Here is a 22,044-nt window from a genome sequence, read left to right as displayed (position 1 = left end):
TTCACTAATATAGTTTGTACACTATACCGCATTGGTGCTATTTAATAATGGCACGAAAAATATCAAATTTGTTTTCAATTTTTAGTTTAAACTTTATAGAGAAAAAAAATGTTAAATTCAAACGCCCAACCCAAACGTACGGAATGAATAGACGAAATGAAAACAAAATCAATATTGTATTTAATGCTGATATATTATTTTCAAGGTTTAAATGTTATAATTGTCTCCATCGACGAAATATAACAGTCATGTACTATTTTAAATTAATGGGGGAGTGCTTACAACTACTGTGGGCTCATTTATTTTCAACCCTCCCCCTTTTATTATGAAATATTTCGTGCACACCACTACATAATATTACTACATTATATTTTAATACACATAACACTATCCAAGGTGATCGTAGCGTGAGACAACCGGTCTGCAGCGTATACCGGACGTTTCTTATGTATATAAATATGTTTTTATTTTTTAAATCGATTATATAGGTAGGTAAACACCACCGCAACAATTTATTCAATGGAAAGCTATATATAGACACAGTATCGAACAGTCTCGAGAAAATCGATATTGGTTCGGTCGCTATAGGCACTGCCACATCAGGGCCAAATTTTTTTCCAATTTCTTTTTTTTCCGAATACGTCGAGCAACACATCTCGCGTGATTCACACTGTTCGACGTCGTGCCGAGCAGACGAGACCAGCTGCACGAGGGGAGAGCCTTTCTATAATATATATAGGGCGCCTAATTAGTTCGAACGCCGCCAATCGATAATCGAACTTCTCGTCTGCAGGGCACATCAATAACACACCGCGAAAATATCATGACATTTCCCCCTTTGAGTTTTCGTGGTCGTTTACGATTAACTCGCAGTCTCAGAACTAGGTAAGAATTTGATGTAAGAAAATATTATAAGTACTATCGAATAAAGCGTCCGCCGTGGAGTCCGATGTCATTCTGGTTTGAAATTTAAAATTTATATTTCATCGCACTGTAATAATTATTTCTGAATAAATTGGCTTTTTTTTTTTTATCACGTCTCATAATATTTTTTTCGAACGATATCGAACTAGAGTGCATTGGCCAAACGACTCGATGAAAAATATTAAAACGTACAAACTATATAGATGAGGTAAGAATATGATAAAGTATCGGCAGATACATATTTGTCGGTACCGCGCGAGGTACTATAGCTATATACCGTGCGGTAATCACGATGGGCGAGGCGAGGAAAAACGCGTTTAATTTTATAACTTCTCTGGTCCGAGTATCCTATAAGGCTGCTGTATATAAATGTGTTACAAATGTGTGGAGCGGAGAGTAGAGTTTATTATAATATATATATAGGTATATATTATTTAACGCGAACTACCTCCGATAATACGAAAAACCGTTTATAAATAACTCGATCGAGTGAATAAATTACGGTCGTTACCCGCACACGTATATATACACTATATTATACTACCCATTGCATAATAATGTATTATTCCTATATATATATATAAATTATGATACGCGAAAACACCTCATCTCTCTCCACAGCAGCAACAGCAGCAGCCATACCGTATTGATGCTGGTTATTTTAATTACCCGAATGAATTACTGGGTAATTATTCGTCCCGCGTGCCACCCATCTCCACCCACCTACAGCTACGCTCTTCGACCGGAGCATAGCTTCCGCTTCTCCACTGCGAACTATATATATATGTATAACAAACGTCATTGCATAAGAACGCACACGCCGCCGTCGCCGAGCACGAATAATATTAAATGGTGGCGGGGGTTGGGTGGGGGGTGGGTCGAGAAGACGAAAGAGGAGAGGGTTATATAATATAATGGCCGGTGGTGGTGGCGGCGGCGGCGGTCGTTTAGAGTAAAGTTTCGGCGTTTTAAGACCCTTTTCCGCCGCTCCACGATGAGGGAGGATGTATATATATTATAATAATATATATATTCGTGCTATGTATATATATATATATAAGCACGCAGTCGAGTTAAATTAATCGCCCGGCGTTCGGTGCCGGCGCTATTTTACGGGGCGACTTTTGAACGGAATAACTTTAGTTTCGCGTAATATTATTAATTATAACGTGTTATACATATATATATATATGTATATACAGCGTGGCCGCAGTGAAGGTGGATGCAGCGTACAGGAGTGGAGGGGGGGCGCAGATGTGGGCGGGCGACCGATTCGCGAGACGTTCGAGGGAGCGCCAAACTGCCGAAATAATTATTCTCATCTCTAGCTTCATTATTATATTATTATACACCCCCCGATCGACCAATGAAAATACGCACTATTACTATTAATATTATGATACACGCGTAGGCACAACCCGTTTAGGTGCACCTCGAATTTCCATTTTACCCCGTTTTGTATACGTGGGCATAACTTGGGCCTAACTACAGCGGGCTTGCCCTCCATAGATGTTTTTAGCCCCTCCTGGTAAGGATCAAAATCTTAGCATAAAAAAAAGACTGTCTTCGGTTTAATGTGTAAAACCGTTAATAATTAGTTATTAGTTATATACTTGTATAGACATATACATACTATAGAGTTGTTTAAAACAAATAAATCATATCATACTTATTTTATTGCTTGATTTTATTTTAATGCTGTGACGCTTTTATTTTACATGGTTTATTTTTAACTTTTGATTTTACAGCGCTCCCTGAGACTACTAAACTCTATAGTGACACTCATGACGAGGAGTTAGGTGTGGTCTTAATTTGAACTTTGGTTTTCTAGGACTCTAGCCCCTGCAACAATTAAAACCTAGTCATATGCTCATGACCGTATATTTTTTTATACGTGACTGCTGCACGTGGTCAGCGAATTATATACCGTCAAAACAAAAACTATTTATCCAGCAATATTGTCGTTAATATTTACGGTTGGTGCGGTTGTGACATATTTTACGTAAACCACGTTATGCCATCCTGTTATGCAAGTATGTCCATACGAAATTTTCTATGGGAGGGGCAGCCAATTTTTAAATTTAAATTTACAGTACCTAATCAACGAAAATAATTTGAAATTCACTTGGCTTGTTTATTACAACTATACTTATATTCCATCAAACTGTATTAAATTATACCTGATAATAATCAACAACCTGGTTAAAAACAATTTTTTGTTGTTGCCCAATTTTCAATAGGTACTTTTTTAAACACAATAAATTGGTATTCAGAAATTGAATATTGTTTGTATATTATTTATGTCGTAAATCGGAATACTATTATTATGGAAGTTTCAGGATCGGGACTTCAAGCACCTAAAATCATCAAAATCCTCACTTAAAAAAATACCTAATTTTATAAAATAAACAAAAAAAAGCAATCTCAAAAATGATACCCCTCCCAATCGAATCTCGACTCAAAACTTTCTTTTTCCCCTTAGAAATAAATTCGTCAGATATTTAACTTTTTAAAACTGTACTAGCGGATAATTTACCTTTTTCCTTTATGCATTTGTTAATTAAATTAATACATAAAAACAAACAACGCTGAAACAACACGACAAACAGTGTGACAGAGAAACAACTAATCATACGTTATCGGGTTGATCACATCAACGGTACTGCTCGAAAGCATCCGTATCGCGGGAATCAGTTATAGGTTGTTTTTCTTACAGTATTATTATTAGAATTTCCAATGAATACGGATAGCAAAAATAAACAAAGGTGATTTGAGTATTACCACTAGGTATCGATTAGGTAGGTAATAGAACACAAAGGCAACATTTTATCGTAAACACACATCAAGGAAAAAACTATAGAAACAAAAACTAAGTTTTTGTCAGTGGCTACTGTCTACATCATTTCAATGTAAAGGTAGAAAATATACAAAAAAAAAAATAAAATTAGTAAAAAGCATTTACAAACATTTCATATTTTAAATCGTATAGTTACATGACATAATTTCCATAGAACTCTGCTAGATTTTAAGTCAATCCAGAATTAATACAAATACTTCAGTCCTTATGACTATTGACCTAAAACATTCAGGGAAGGAAACTACCCCTTCTTGCACCTCCCCTTCTACGGACGTTCCTTACCTGGCTGAAAATAATGTAATAAATGTAATAAAAAACTAAAAATTCAATCCCCACTTGAACGACTTCAATTTGAAATATTTAGTAATGTAGCCCAGGCAGGAGGTCTGGAGTATTTGTCTGAGTTGTTAACTGTTAAAAAAATTTAATATTCGACATTTGGATGATTTTTTTATAGTATTTTAGTCGTGTTAGCCAATGAAGGCGTTCTGTGCTGCCATCGTGTCATCCTGTCATCGCTGAACATGCATTAATAATTATTCCATGCAAATATATCGCATTCCATAAATATTTATTGATACATATTGTTTTGAGGAAACGTTATCAATGAAACAATATACAATGTGTTCAGAACATTATCACGGAACAAATTTCTTTCGGGTCCGTCCGATACCAATAAAAATTGTTCAAAATGTTATTTTAGATATATAATAATCATGTATGTATACTGCAATAGAAACATTTTTGAACATAATTAAATTTGTTAACTTATTGTATATTGTACATAGTGTAAACTACATACTGTAACTAGCTAGTAGTTCTTATCATCCTGGTTTACCAGTTTACACGACAAAACACGTACCTAAACATAACAATAAAATAAGTAATCACATGATATTCGATAATGTGAACTTGGACGCCACGGGTATAGTGTATCGGATAATTCATTTTGAACAACCCTGTATATATATATATATATATACAATAACACTATTATTAATATTATGATTATTATTATTTAATAGAAAACAGTCTTGAAAAATAAAGTACACACTAAGGGATATAATATATATTTATATGGAGAAAATATTGCCGACGGACGGCAATAAAAACGCCGCTGCGGTATTATTATTATTATTTGTTTTTTTCTTTTTCCATCTCCGCTCCGTCTCCTATTAGTATTTTATATTTTTCCATCTATATTTATGTAGGGCGCATATCCCGTAAGAGATACCAGATTAATGTTTCACGGAAGAGATTCTTTCCGGTAATAAAACTCGAATAACGTATGAAAATATTACGTTGATATATATATGTACATGTAGGTTAGGTACCTATATTTATTTTTTATATATGTATATAATACAGTAGTTACACGAGACCGATAAAATGGCAAGGAAGGAAAAAATAAAAATCGATATCAACCGCGGTGCAATAACCACAAAAATGATTAAATGATTCGACGATAAATTTTCTATAACGGACTTATCAGCGCACGCGCTCCGTGGGATATGGCCGATAGTACAAGACGTATACGCATTCATAAACATTGGGAAATTTAATAAAACAATTTACTTGAACAGGTAAGGTTAAGTAAATTAACCAACATTGGTTTCAGTAGCGTATATAGGAATTAATTACGGCGTGGGAGGGGGTCGAATCCTTTAACCCTCTATATACGCCACTGATTGGTTTATAAGCTAATAGCTGACATACAATAAATTAATATGGAGGAAAATATTAACTTACTCGGTTGAAAATAAGTATCTAGATAAATGTATTTAATGATTATCTACCACCTAGGTTACCTGGTTAGTGCGTCACACATAGTACCTAACTGTTCAGCTTTTCAACTTTCAACATTTTTAAATAATATCCAAACATGTTGTTAAAAATATATACTACTACTATCTATAATTTTTTTCTACTGCACACTAATATTGAGCTATACCTAGAGACCATTTTGGGCTATTATACGTATGTGTCAACTAAATTATTAGTTCAAGCCCATCAAGGTATATTTATTTGTTTATTTTTAATCATTGTATACACTATACAGTGTGATTAAATAAAACAAATATTAGGTATTTATTAACAAGTTTTAATTTCGTTTATTGATATGTGATAAAATTGTTAACTGATCAACATGGTTTTAACTTAATGCATAATATTTTAAATTAATAAAGAACATTTTTTATATTATTATTTAGGTTAAATTATGAATATTTGGGTAATCATATTTTCATCTATGATTTCTTCCAAAATGTCTTATATAATTTTTCCATCACCAAAAAATGAGCAGTGGTTTCCATATACTGCGATTGCCATTCAGAGCGCGTGGGTCCCTGTGATTGTTTTTGTCCCTGTAGTTGTTTGTTTCCTTGTGATTTTATATGTCCCTGTGGTTCTATGTGATTTTTGTGCTTGTGCCTGTGTGTGTGTTTGTTCTTATGTTTGTGTGTATGCTTGTGCTTATGTTTGTGTGTGTGCTTGTGTTTATACTTGTGACCGTGTCCACATATTTGAACGAGTATGCGAGTCTGTTTGTGTGGTCTTTTGTTTGCGTCTTTGTCTTTAGAACAAATTTTCTTTTTACTAGAGGGTGAGCGACTGCAAGTAATGTTTATGCCAACTTTTGGGTTAATAATATTTAAGCTGTATCGGCTATCATCGCCTTTAATTATATTTCTCTTTGCGTCTGGGTTTATAATATAATTGCTGTATCTGCTATCAATATCTTTGCTTATATTTTTTTTGGCGTCTGGATATATAATATCAGAGCTATATCTGCTATCAATATCTTTGCTTGGAAGTCTCTTCGGGTTAATTATTACAGCCTGATTTAAAATAATCATCATGGAAAGTAAAAGCCATACTTGCAGTGAAAACATCTTGGTCTATAACAAATTTTAATACATGAAATTAGATAATATAATATAGCGTTACTCAACTATGTAACAAGCTCAAAATTTTTTATTTCGAATAGATTTAAATTACAGACATAGTTTTTCTTACATCTAGTTTATGTTTTTCTTACATTTATATTTTATAACTTATGCAAAAATAACTTATACATTTTCATTGTATTTTTCGTTAATAAAACATTTATATAGCTTAGTATGAAGACAATGTTATCATTTAATGTTTAATGGACAAACTACTATCGACACATTAATGAGTTTATGAAATGGGATATTCATTTTGTACATTTAATGATATAATTTGTATCATAAAATTATGTTTATATTAGCATTTCTTTCTACATAGTATAATTGTCGAAAGTATTGAATTTTTTTAAGCTAGCAAGACATTTGATGATTTGGATTTTTTTTTATTTGACGATACAAAATGTGTGTTGAATGTTTATGATGGGATCAAAAAACCTGAAAATATTTTTCATAAGGATATAAAATTCAAATTTGAATCAAATTCGTCAAACAACAAATGTTTAAAATCATTCCGTTGTTTATAAATAAATACTTCATAAGTACCTATAGTTAATACTGAAATAATAACATCTAAAATATAAGTAACGTATTTTTTTATAGACATTTGAAATAAAAATTTAGACGATACTAGATATTTAAACGGAAATAATAATTTAAGTGGAATTGAAAACATTTTTAGCATAAATCTACAGGATTTTTATGAGCAATAGAATCGCAAAACTTTGTCAATTATTATGTAGTTAAAAATATGTTCAATATTTAAATACCTTAGATTAAAAAATGTAATAAAGTTTCCTCATTAGTTGTTATAAAAATAGTTGAGCGTAATTTCGCCTCTGTCTGAAATTTAAATTTTGACAAAATTGAATATTAATAAGTACTAACAGTTCCGTCATACTAGCACCCCAAGTTCTAAATTGTTGTACCAAAATTACACACCATTATGTAACCGTTTTGTAACGAAATGTAAATACAATAACTTTTTGTAACTTACACGCAAATTCATAATTCGAAATTGTAAATCTGTGTGCAGAGGTGACATCGACCCAGCACCCAGTTCTCTACAAAATAATTCATTTGTTTTGAAATTTTAAATTTTTACAAGATTATGTAACCATTTTATAATCAAACATAAACCAAAATTCGAGATTCCTGACTTAACTAAAATCCCGTGAAAACTTATTCAAGTTCTTCGGGTGCCAGCAAGACGTCACCTGACACCTCAGCAACTCGGTACCTATCCTTCAAAATGATTTTTTTTACCCGAAATGTTCACAACATTTTATAACCAAATTAACCGTCTTTTTAATAATCATAATATTATTAATAGTCAGTAATCTAATCAGTATTATATTTTTCATTTATGCTAAATGCTTGATGGATATCATGATAAAATAATACCCACTTATGGGCACAATTTTTTTGCTAATATATTTTTAAAAATTGTTGTATACGATATTAACTACTTATGAAAAACTGTAATTTAAATTTGTAATCTTTAACTATTAAAATTGAACATTTTATACATTTTTAACAACAAAAATAATTTGCAAATTTTCGTGATTTTGTAGAATTTGAATAAAATGTTCAGACACTTATAAAAAAATGATTGTGAATTTATGCTCCAATTTTTTTTTTTAATTACACTAATAACAACTTAATTAACTAATTAAATTTTCAAGTTTTTTGATAAAGTGAAAAATTTTTATCAAAAGTTATTTTAAAATGATTAAAAATCAAAAATGTCTTATGCCTAAATTATAGCCTAAATAGGTCAACATTTTAGAAAAATGTTATCATGTATAGAAAATGCTAATATCTATAAACATTTGGTGACATTTTCAAGTACCTATGGTTATTCGTTAGAATCATTTTTCATACGTCAATTAATTATCGTTGAATTCATATTCAACACATATACCTATCACTGTGACTTTCCCCCTTTTTTTTAAATGTACCTATCTTTGTTTCTTTAATTTAAAAATAATTATACAAAGTAAATTCAAATAATATATAAGTACGTCATACCTGATTGTTTGATGTTGAACGCTTAGAAAGGTAATAGAACTTAAAGTGGCAACTTAATAGTTTCAACTGGCACTCTTTAAATATGTTTACTTTTTACTATTACTAGAATTTTAATTTTTATAGCTCACATTACATTTTTTTATGAATCCAAAACTTGATTAATTTAGCATTAATATACAATGTAATATACCTACTTATTATTAAATGTAAAAAAATATTATAGCCACACGTAATGATAACGTATCACATTAGTAATAACATTAAAATAGGTACTTATTTTGGTAATCGTAATTAAAATTAAATATTATTATTATTCAAGGGTTAATAAAATTAGGTAGGTAATAATTTTTCAATTTATATGATCATTAATTTAAATGACTTTTAACAATTAAAACGTATAAAACATAATATAATAGTTGCACCTGCATTCAGTAACATAGATTATAGGCAATTTATAGCATTGTGTTTAATGTGTGTTGGGTTTGAGTATACAAATATGAGATGTGTTACACTTATATTATTATAATCTTAAATAACATAATTTTTTTGTAAGCTTTTGGAGCAGTAAAAGCTGGCTTTTGTGTTCAACCTCGAGACATTTGGTGGGGGTGATTTAAAGTAGAAAATTCCCAGTACTATTTCCTAGTGGAAAAACTATAATTTTTACGTAAAACCATAGTTTTGACCCTATCGATTTTGGGTACTCGTTAAAGGGCGAGACCCTTTTTGGTCAAATCACTTTTGGATCAAATTTAAAAAAGTCTATTCTCTTTACGACCAAAATCGTACATTTCCTTTTCGGTCGATTCACTTTGCGGCCAACCTAAAAAGTTTAATATTTGATGAATATTCAATAATAATTAGATGAATAATTAATAAAAACAAATTATATACCTAATTTATATTTTAATGATTTTCTATATTATGTATAAAATAAAGTAGGTATTTAATTACCTTCCTATAAAATAATATGTTGATAAAATATGAGCATGCGCATGTATTTTATACCTACAGATTATAAACCACATTTAATCAAAAGTTTGACTAGCTGCAATATTTTTTCAGTTTTTTTACCAAAAGTGTTTGTGTGTGTGTGTGTGTGTGTGTGTTACACGACTATTAATAATTAATAATAATATACCTATCTAAACCGATAACTAAATATTTATTATTTTTTATTCCCATTATCCGATTTGTTTGATTATGGTCTATGAATGTGTACTCGCTCTGCGTCGAAAATAATTCGTACTTATACAGTCAAAAACGGATATAAAAAAAAAAATGATTATTGTCGAATTCGAAACTGCAGCAGTGTTCGGGCGGTGGCGTTTGTTCGGGGAAAAAGAGACGGTATACTACCTACTATTTATTTTAAGCAGGTATACCTATATATATTTACATTTCATCGTTATTTGGACTAGCCGAAGCCGCCGCCGACAAAAAAAATAAAATTCAACGACAATAAATTATTAATGTTTGAAAACCGATTTCGAACAAGTCAACACACAATATGCCGACACCCGGGGCCTACGGTTTAGCAGCCGGGGGGTGTGATACATGTCAAGTGAATTTTTTGCGGTCGTCGACAAGATGGTGATATATATATGATATTATTGTTGTACGCGTTTATTATATTACTGTTATTATTGAAGAAACGGCAAAACTGTTGTAAATAACTGTATAACGCGTACGACGTATATCCCATATCGTGCGGATATACGGTACACGTGCGACAATGATCGCCTTCTTAGCAGCACGGCAGGTATCGACAGTAATAATTCATTTATTTTATGTTATAATATAATAATACTTCTTTTGATGACACGGGTCGGCGGCGAGCCGGACATTGGACTGTCTACGGCGAAACGATCGTCTAGACGATTAGCTGTACACGAAAATAATAATATAATGACCAGTCGGGTGGTATAAGGTAGGTTCAATGGTTATTGTTGTGCGGTGATCAAAAGGCGATGCTAACAACCGGCGGTACCTATCCTCCGCGCAGAGGATCCATAGTGTATTTTCTGCGTTAAAAATATAAATTATTTTTATTGAAAATAAACGACCTCGGCTAGAGTGGCAAATTTATTGAACTGTAGTAACAATATTATTTAACCAGCTTAGGAAGACTACGCTACATCCGTATGCGTTGTCTGCTACAAATGTACCCATGTCATACCAAATTGTACGTTCTGAATAAACCATGAAACTCTGTTATAATATGTTAAATATTAGAGTGAATTGACCTATTATCAAATATTCATGACTTTTCAAACTGTACATTTTTAAATACTCATAACTCGCTTATGTAGGTATAACTACTAATTGTTGTATATTTCTTGCATATTTTCGTTGGATAGTGAGAGGTTTTTTTTATTATAGTTAGAGCGCTGAGTGGGTCATATTATACTATGATTCGATTATATTCGATTATATATTATTAATAATTCTATAGCATGTTTAAACAGCTTATAATATTGTTATCATCATCTTTCATCGTGTTTGTAACCTATTTGTATAAATGAATAATATTATAATAGCTGTAACATAATACACCACAGGTATATGCGTATATCGCGGGACGACAATCCAATTCACAGTCGGTGTGATAGAATTCGGGTGTGTGATAACACTAACGACAATTAATAACATTGTTATGGTGGACTATCTGCGGGACGTGTCGGCTATAGAGACGTAACGAGGAATATGTGTATAAAATATTATAACGACCAAAGTCCGAAATAGAGGTACAAAATAATATAGATAATATTATAATTCTGTGTTTCTGTATTGAAAAATGGAAAACTGCAGTTCGGCACAATTTGATCGATCTGTACGTCGGACGATAGTGACGAGTGACTGTCCGAAGTCTGAAGTCATATATAAACAATGTTATGCGAGTTATTGTCCTGTAATATGTTATCCTTATCAGTTATCATTATAATTTATTAATATAATAAGTAAAAACGAATAATCATAGATAATATAGAATTCAATATTATCTGTTGGTAATAACTAATAAGTAACAACCAACACGTTACGCGACTACAATATAGATCATATACGTATTCCTGAAATAATGTCACCACATGATTTTTTTTATCATAATTATTAGTTTCATCGACTTTGCACTTGGAATTAATTTTACGTTGCACGTGGCACGTCCAAAGTGTATTCGTATATTTTGAAAGGCCACAGAAAATCGCATAATAATATCGTAAATTCCAATCGTATCATATTACGACTTATCTCATTGTCGGTCCCGTGTTCTGTTCCATACCAATGCGATTCGCGCAAGCATCGTTTGCGTGGAAATCCTTTCTTTGAATAGAAAATTTTCCGAGAAAAACGCAATCGACTCTTTGAGAGACGTACCTCGCGGGCTATAAGCATCATAAAGCATCGACATATTATTTTATTTTCAATTTATCGGTATATTAAAATCAAATAATTATTACTATTCTTCATTTTATTATTATTACCTGTTATTTTATTTAGTAGGTACTTTTTGTCATGTTATAATTTTTGAAACCAATTAAAAAAGATATTTTTTAGTATTGAGCACAACGTTTTATACATCTTAACTCCTCAAAACGCATATACATACTTTTACCTTAGTGGTGTGAGACATTAATATTATTGTTTACAGAGGGAAAATGCAGTATGAGCACATTTATTAATAGTATAACCATGAAATAATATAAAATAATCATGGTTGATGGGTCAAATACAATCACAGAATTAATAACAACCAGAATGTTAACAGCGGGGTTAACAGCGTATGTTTATAAATTATTATAATCTATGATAATATGATATCGTGTGATACGGCTAGAAAATTATCATTAATGCTAAACGAAAATACCATATTTTAGCCAATACTAAGCAAAATTACCGTATATACCGTATGATCAGTTACTGCTTTTTTGCTTAGTATGTGTTTTATACTGCTTTTTTGCTTAGTATCATTCATATAATATTTCTAAATACGTATATGTTTAACCACGTTATTATTATACAATCTATTGCATTTACGGTATTTTTGCTAAGGAAACAAAAAATTTGCCTTAAAATAACAAATACTTTGATAAAATAAACTCATTTTTCAAATTTTGTGGCTTACTGTTTTTTGTCTTAAAAGGGCAATACAGTGGGCGATGTACAAAAATTCGGTATAGATGTAGGGCAAAAATGTAGGGCTTTGGTTTGATGGGTTTAAATTTATTAACAAGTTTACTATGTTTTAATCGGAGCAATTTTCAATGTTTGTCTTTTTAACTAAAATATGAGCAAATTTATTTTTTTTTTAAATTTTTGTATAAACGTAAAATAATAATTAATATTCTGCTTATTTATTTTAACACTGTGGAACCGTAATTAGGTACTACTATTTCGAAATGATTAACTTTTTCGATAATTTTCTAAAACGTAGTTACATGCAATTCTAATATGTCACCCTACTTTATATTTATGTTAATTTTGTAATCACCTATTCATATTTTTAGTTCTATAGTCTATAGCAGAATACTAAAAATGTCAACAAAATATAAACTATTAAAACCGTAAATTAGGTAGGTACACACAATAAATTCCATAGTAGGTATTGCCCATTATATTGTCATTTTTAAATTCATAGTTTAAAGTAGATTATATTACACTGTACGACTCTGCTAATGAATATTAGACAATATTATATAGAACCATAAAATGTATGTAATATGTGGGTATAACAACTATATTATAAGTTTTTAATTAATAATATCATTTAAATTATCTGTCGAGACACAAGCAACCCACTTGCAATTTTACTACGCAATACAGTCATAATATAGACGATAGACGATGCGAAAGTATCATTATGTTTACCTAAGGGGTTTAAAATAGGGGTGGGTAGAGTTGATTTAGCCATATTATATGATTAATCGTGACGATATAATAATAATAACGCCTTCGCAGCGGTTCGGCGGCGACGGCCGGCACTCGTGTTGTGTTGTGCGTGTCGTCTAAATGAGTTTTAGCCGAGTTTCGGCGCTAGCAAAAGGTCACTCGAGTACACACACTATAACACTTGGTGGCCGCGACACAAACACGCGCGCAGCAACGGCGTCATCAATTGACCACACGCACAACGTTCGTACTAACGAGATATTGTAAGCCCACGTACACACACATTGCAGCAAACGTATATAATATTATCGTATTGCTTGTGTGCGTGTGCGTGCCAGCTCCGACTTGTGCGGAAAATCGTTTCGCCGACGACGACGAGGGGGTGGTCATTGCCGGACACCGTCCGCCGGCGGAAGGGTTCGGGCCAGCACAATAACTCGCTGCTAATTGACGTAAGCGCCGACCGTACGATAATTACGACGCGTTTTAAGGACGGCGATAATAATTGTTTTCGGGGCCACCGTGGTTGGGGGTGGTTATGACGCGATTATACATCTCGGCGAACACCAGAGGTGGGTACCCGGTATCTGGTTAAAACGCTGCGGTTGCAAAAATTAGATACTAGCAAAAAACTTTTGACAATGGTAAAATAATGTGTTTTTCTAATATTATTTTTCTAAACGCCGCGACCGGAGTAAACGTCAGCAAACATTGCGATTGCTATCAAATATAATTGGCGTTTGGCTTATTTGATTGTATACCCGTGGTTAGGTGGTTATGATTTTATTATTATGAATTATTTTTATATTATGGTTAGTAATGACTTACCGAACGGATTATTAACATTTCGGGCGCAAACGAATAATTTTGACAACTTTAGCGTTTATGATATTTAACGTTTTCAAATTTTACTATGATAGGACCTAAAGTGTATGCTATATTTTATAAAAATTATTTTAAACTTGTTTCTCTCGCTATTGATTGGTATAAAATTCTATTAATTTTATAGTTAAACTAAGTCTACATGGATCACCAATTTTAATATTTTTGAAGAGTCATTTAAGAAATTAAGTTTTTGAAGTTTTCAGGGCCATCAAAATGTAGTGTTCCTATATCTATATGTTAATCGAAGGACAGCAAAAGCAAAATCAAAAATTGAAAATGTCAAAAATAATTATTAAAACAAAAATATACCCTTCCGTGGGCCGGATAAATTTCAACCGCCCCGGTTTAAGTTGTATTCTATATTATTTGTCTAACAACGTTGGTCCCTCTTTTTCTCTCACTCTCTCTGCTATATGAGTCCATATTTCATTTATACACAGGTATATGGTGACAAGTGAGGGCTCGGTATAATATTATTATTATTATTATAAGCGGCGTGGTTGTTGTACATACAATATACGTTTATTACAATAATACATGTGCACAATAACAATGTGTGTATAAGATAATTGATTGCCTTGCGGCCGGGAAAATATTCTCTATGTGTGTTTGCCGTTTCACATACATACCTAAACCTAACCTGAGGTGTTCCGCAGTTGTGCAGCAGCAGCCACACGGACGACGGCCGTCGTCAATGATAAATAATAATAATATGTTATAATTGTTTCAACGGATCGTCGGTCGCGATAATAATGATAAATAATTATAATATAAACAATTTATAATATTAATGCGGCGCACACTATACAGGGCGCGATTATGATCCACCGAGCATGGTCGCCCCATATTTTTTCTTTAACAACGAATACCTATATTGAAATTTAGATTTTTGGAATTTTCTACTGAAGGAGCGGCATATTTTAAATTCAATCTTAAGAGTGTCCTGTGGTGATATGAACTTCTTATTTTTAAGTGACAACCAAGTATTAAATATTATATAGATGTAATATTGGATATAGTACCTATAGTATTTATTATATATTATTAATTATTGCCTATTGGTATAATTGACTTTTTAGCGTAATAGTTAAAAGTTTAAAAATATCATATTTTAATGAATTCATTAGGTAACGAACAAATGGGGGTGGACGTGTCGGGTGAATCACTCTGTATAATAATATTATTTTAATTTGAAAATACCTATCCACCACGAAACTACACAATACTCGCGCGCGCGCAAACGTCGTACCTACCTATATAGATTTCACGCGATAAAACAATTTCGTTTTGTTTCGTTTTGCGCGGTCGCGTTATCATAACGCTTTTAATTTATCGTTACCTACAACTACAACAACGGTGTGTGTAAAACGTATAATCGCCGCCGCCGCCGCCGCGATATGACCGGAAACGTTTGCGTGTCTTGCGTGGCTTTCGCTCTACACACACCAACCGATCCGTGAAATTATTACTCGTTTCCGGCCGCAGTAGTCGTATAGTCGGTGTTTGTTTCTCTGCCCGCGCTCGTGTGTGTGTGTGTGTGCGTGTGTGTGTGTGGGTGTGTGTGTGCGTCTGTGCGTGTGTCCGACGAGCAAGGTGTACAACACGGACAGTGTGTGCATATATATCATAACAGTATATAATACTTACTTACTTACTCACTTACTTACTCGACGCGCTGCTCGTTATCTTATCGGTGGCATTTATAATCTGGAGAGTCGTCGTCGGTGTGTGTGTGTGTGTGTGTGTGTGTGTGTGTGTTTGTCTGTTTGTTTGCGTTTTGTATAATGGTTAGCCGTAATACATCATTATTATAATTTATAATAACAATATCGTGTGCACTACACAGTTGTACACGGTTGTACGATATAATCATTGTTGTAACCATTACCACTCAGCGATAAATAAAATTAAAATATCATAATACGATACGTGCGCTTTATAATAATTTATGATTGCTACTATTCGGGGTGGTAAACGGCTGGTCGCCGTGGTTGTGGTCACCGGTGATCGGTAACCGCTGACCGAATCGCCAGGTCCGGCGGCGGTATTGTTTGCGTTGACTGTAATATATTAATTATTATAACGTATCATATAATTTACGGATTACCGATGGGGATTTGTCGGATTTAATTAGGGTTGCATTTTTCCTGCTTATTTACGGCGAAGTTGGAGGTGACACACGGGTGGGGAACAAAAAGTTTATCTGAAAATCAAATATCGCCGAAACGATAACTGTAGGGATAATTTGAACCTCCTATATACTAAAGCTTTAATTACGGTGAAAATGATAGGCTGCAAATCAATGGCATGGATTTGGAATTGACTTGATGGCTTTTTTTTTTTGTGGGGGGGAGGGGTGATTCAAAGACATGCTAAAAAAATATTACAATTCTTCAATATAATATTATACTCAGGCTATCATATTTGTTTTTATGTTGCTAAAGATACCCTCACCCGGATCTTGACAGTCAGTAGGTAAAGTTCGGCGTTCTACATTTAGTTCGTCATAAAAATTGAAGACGCATAGGCATATCTATGTTACAACTAGAGACTTTCTGCACCAAACACATATAATATTTATAATTCATATATCTGTAAAAATAACACAACCCCTTGGTATTACTGCAGTATTATATAATTTATTATTTCTGAATTTCTGGGTTATTGACGAGAAATCCGAACGCTGCAGTCAGTTTGATTTATGGATTATTATTATATATTATAATAGTAATTTTTCAAAGTTTTCCTGTTTCTAATTTACCAACAAAAGTTTGACTAACTAAAAATATATCCTCTACCATGCACATTATCTTAAGTTATAAAGATTCCAGCATTTGACCTATACAACTGAACAAAGATTTATTCGAAGAGAAAAAAAATATAAAATTCACTTAGCTGAAAAACATATTGTCTTATTTTGTGGTTTTATATATTTTAAACTTACCTTTTGTTAGAATATAGATCTTATGTGTGGCTTCATTATACAATAGAAACACCAACGTTTCTCTGCATTTTTTTTTCCGATTATTATATTCAAGAATCCCAATTCGTTCCTTAGCGGTGGTCTACTCGAATATCACTCATAATAGTCCTTTAGAATTTATTAAAAATATTTTTTTGCTTTAGGTACCTCCGTTATAATATTGTACGTCCGGATTATTTATTTAGTCATTTATTATACTCAAGTTTCACTATTGTTAAATCACACTTTTGTTGGATCTTATGTGAATTTGTCTACATGTGTATATAACTATAGATGCACCATGACTTCTCTCCAGCTCCATTTTTATTTTCGATTTTTTTTCCAAGAAATCGTTCCACAGCGGTGGTCACCACGAATATATGTCATAATAATCCTGTTTAGTGGAAAATACTTTGTCGAGAAAAAAGTCATCCCCTAACCAGTGCAATATTTTAACGGTTCCGACATTTTAATCTAAACTGAACAATGATTTATTCGACGGAAAAAAAAAATATATAATTCACTTGGCTAAAAACATTATTATAAGGTATTTTATTTTTAAAGTATAATATGTGCACGTCCGGATTGTAATTTATAGGAAGCAGTGGAAGCACCTATTGTTAATATTTAGATAAAAAATATAAACTTACAAACCTCTCTCCATTTTTTTCTGGCATCATTTTCTAAGAAAACGAAATTCGCTTCACTGCAGTGGTCACGCGAATATAAACCACAATAGTTTGACATCAAGGATATAACAGTTTTTTTTTTCCTTAGGTACCCATGGCATAGTTTATTATATTATGACGGCGTCTGGTATGCTGTCCCTAAATCGCCGCGTGATATCTCGTATACTTACCCACATACATACTGTTAAATGCCCACAGACCCAAGGACGAAGATTTCACTGTTATATATTATTACTGTAATTTATAACTGAATACTGGGTATAATATTATATTATGTTCTTACCTAGAGATATAATTCGGTTTTCGGTCCTATTACCTTCGTTAGCTGCAGACTGTCAAAAATTAGTTTTGACAGAATGGGTGAGACAATGATTTTAGAAAAATAGAACATTTCAGATACTTAGTGGAGCGACAAACGTATAATGCATTGATTTTATAATGATGTGTATTGTGTACAGTGTATCATCTTTGTAGTTTTGTGTCTGAATTCTAAAGACATTATAATTTAGTAGAAGAAATTGCACCGATCTTAAATTTTGAGGGTGGCTTCTGTTAGAAAATTGGAGATAGTTGGTAAAAGTAGACATTTCTCAGTTATTTTAGAAACTATATCTGGAATACCAAAAAAAAAAATTTAAAAAAAACAGAATATTTTTATCTAAAACTGCAGGATTTTGACGAAATGAATAATGTTTTTTTGTTAATAAATTGTAAATATAAAAGTACTATTATAACAATTAATAAAATATGTTTTTACGTCTTGTTATCCCCCAGCCACCACCACAATGGATTTTTTTGCGAAATTGTTTGATGTCTTACTAAATTTTGTCGGTAATTTGTCTGACAATATAGTAAAAGTATGAAAGCAGTACACTTTTCACGATGCCTAATAATGCGTGTCACTTCGAACCATATATATTAATTATTAAAGTGTATTAATACGACGCACAACAGAATTTTTTGGTATTTTCACAATATTTAAAAAAATATTAATATTAGGATTTTTGGGGGTGCTATAGGTAGTCTCCGCCCTCCCTACCACAGCAATCTTTTAGTCGTACATTTGTCACCTAAGTAGGTATTTATATAATATAATAATATTAAAGCAGATATATTTAAGTTATGCACACATTCAATCTTCTAACTCTTTTTAAGCACGATTAGGTTTTTGGAGTGGGGACATGAAATTTATACACCCACACCAATCCACACCCAAAAAATGATTTATGTGATAATACCGGTGAGTGTGTAAATTATTATAACTTGAAGTAACAAGAATACTTACAACAATAAGTCATATGTTTATTAAAATTATGTCAATCGACAAACAATGGTAAAACCAATATTATTAACTGTCGTTGTGTTTAATGGTAATAAAAATTACTTCACAGGATATATGCTTAGGCCTCGTATAAGAATAGTTGGCTTATGATAACTGTTTTTTATTCGAAAGAAAAAGACTTTCAACAGCCCGGATTTCATTCCGATTTTTATTTTATTTCATAGAAAGAAAAAACCTAGTTAAGTATTACACATTTTGAGAATAAAATATTGAAAACAGAATTAATGTGGGGTGCGGGCTATACATTTTCCCCACTGTTAATAAAAAAAAATGAATACAATTTTGTTGATTCCCCAGAATAGGTTAATATTTCCGAAGTGTATTTTTGATAACAAAATAACATTAGCGCAACAGGCGCCTTTATAAAAATATAATATGTGTCGACCGCGTCGTATTTTTAAAATAACTCATAATAAAGTCTCCGAATCTGATTTTAGGACTATTTTATTATCTTATATATTATTTTATTTAAATATAAAAGACGTTTTAAATATAATACGTTCCTAACCAGATTAAAATATATTAATGAGATACTAATATGATTTTAAGAAACTACTTATCGTCAGTAAATTTGTCTAAATGTATAAACTATAGACCCACCATTTCATCTCCATATAATTTTTTATATCTTTTTACGATAGTTCCATTTAGCTCTTTGTTGGTGGCTTACACAAATATAAATCATAATATTCCAAGTATATAATAATAAAAAGAGAAGAATATTATTTTTCGCATTAACCTATATTATGTATCAAACTTGGTTGACTCTACAGAACAGAATCATTTTTTATCAACAGAAGTGTATTTTGAGTACAAAATTATATTAGCACCGGTCGCTAGTGTAAATATAATATCATATATATTATATTATTTTAATAAAATGTGTTTTAAATATAATACATTTATATCCAGATTACAATATTATATCAACGAGATATTAATGCTATTTAAAGAACCTATTGTTATTAATGTATATCTAAATGTAACTATGGACCCATTATATTTATTTCCTGATATCTTTTTTCGATGATTCCATTTCGTTCTTTGCTCTTTGATAGTGGTTTACACGAATATGAATCATATTATTCAAGTATAATAATAATACATATTAAAAAATATTTACTTTGTCATTAACCAATGTTATAAATTAAAATATTTACAATCTCTAATTAAGTAAAAACTTATTGTACTATGTTTTTTTTCTCACACAACGTTATATTATATTTTAGGACTCACGTCCGTTTATATTAAATAAATAAATTTAAAAAAAAATTATATTATATGATATTGAAAGTGTCCCGCATCGGATGTTCCTACCTTAGTCGCTGCGTGATGTCTACGTGTGCACATAATACAATATATACTTTTATATACACAATAACTTGGTCAAACGTAACGGAACAATGCATTTTACACATCTTACAGTTATATTATATTATTACTTATACTATAACCTAAGCTGTATCAATGTTCTTTTTCACAGCTGTCACCACTTCCAGGAACATATGAAAAAAAAAAAAATTAAGCATTTATAAAAAAGTATTATGGAATATGCGTAGGTAATACTTACTAGGTATACTATCGAGAAAACACGGAAATTCAATATTTAAAACCTAACCAGGATGCCAAAGGACTTTGACTTCCTCGAGTATCTAAGCAACCTATAGTTGTGGCTGTGATCTAGCATATCATTATCATTGATTTTTGTATACGTGCAATTTAATTGATTTAAGATGACAGTCATACTAATTTTAGCGTTTACAGATGAAAAAATGTTAATGGAGAATTTAGTGATGTACTAAAACATTTTATTCAGCAGTATGGCTTTGTCATAGTTTGGTGAATATTTAAAAATGCACAATATACATATTACATATATATAAATCTATAGATTCCCGCAGTAAGTGTGAAAGCAGTGAATCGCACTATGCACGATACGTGCGATGATGCGTATCGCAACGAACCTGTCTTCGGTATTTTAATAATAAAAATGTTAACCCTATAGTTTTTAACCCAATATCTTTGCAAAAAACTAAATATTATTTTAGAATGCAAATTATAAAACGTTTGTTGCGAATAGTTGGAAAATATTGGCAATGTTTGGAATCGATTCTATAACTCCCACAGGAGTGGCCCAGGTCAACTTCATCAACGTTAGATTGGTTTTCGGAGTCCATAGTTTAATCTTTGGTCAAAACCATTTCATCATCGAAATATAAAAGAGGTGTACCTAAATTTGTATAGTATCTGTGGCTTTTTTAATAAAATATATAGGCATACTCATTTTTGATGATATATTAAAATATAATATACAATAATTATGAATTATTATTATTTATGATAAGAAGGAACAAAAATAATTATAAAATATTGTTTCAGAGTTTTTAAAGTTGTTTGTCTATTTTAATGTAAGCTTCATTTAAGAAAATGTTTTATTAAGTTGTTTAGGATCTTTAAATGTTATTTTAAAAAAATTCGACTAAGCCATCACTGTCAATAACGGATTTAATAATGGTGTGTCC

At 31.6% G+C, this 22,044-nt stretch overlaps 1 protein-coding gene across 1 annotated transcript; it reads right to left on the bottom strand.

Moving 5' to 3' along the window:
* Nucleotides 1-5,866: 5,866 nt before the first annotated feature.
* On the bottom strand, nucleotides 5,867-8,858 carry LOC100570410. Its single transcript, XM_003247572.4, has 2 exons — nucleotides 8,758-8,858; nucleotides 5,867-6,678 (listed from the first exon to the last, which is right to left on the bottom strand). The coding sequence occupies exon 2, from the start codon at nucleotides 6,670-6,672 to the stop codon at nucleotides 6,028-6,030; it is 645 nt and encodes a 214-aa protein (XP_003247620.1). The 5' UTR covers nucleotides 6,673-6,678; nucleotides 8,758-8,858; the 3' UTR covers nucleotides 5,867-6,027.
* Nucleotides 8,859-22,044: the final 13,186 nt, after the last annotated feature.

This window comes from Acyrthosiphon pisum, chromosome X (assembly GCF_005508785.2).
Source record: "Acyrthosiphon pisum isolate AL4f chromosome X, pea_aphid_22Mar2018_4r6ur, whole genome shotgun sequence".
In the NCBI taxonomy this organism is placed as follows: domain Eukaryota; kingdom Metazoa; phylum Arthropoda; class Insecta; order Hemiptera; family Aphididae; genus Acyrthosiphon; species Acyrthosiphon pisum.
Note: the sequence above shows the minus strand (reverse complement) of the source record. Positions and strands in the feature narration are given on the sequence as shown.

Coding starts and splice junctions, on each gene's coding strand:
- LOC100570410 (XM_003247572.4), bottom strand. CDS start 6,672: ATGTTTTCACTGCAAGTATGGCTTTTACTTTCCATGATGATTATTTTA.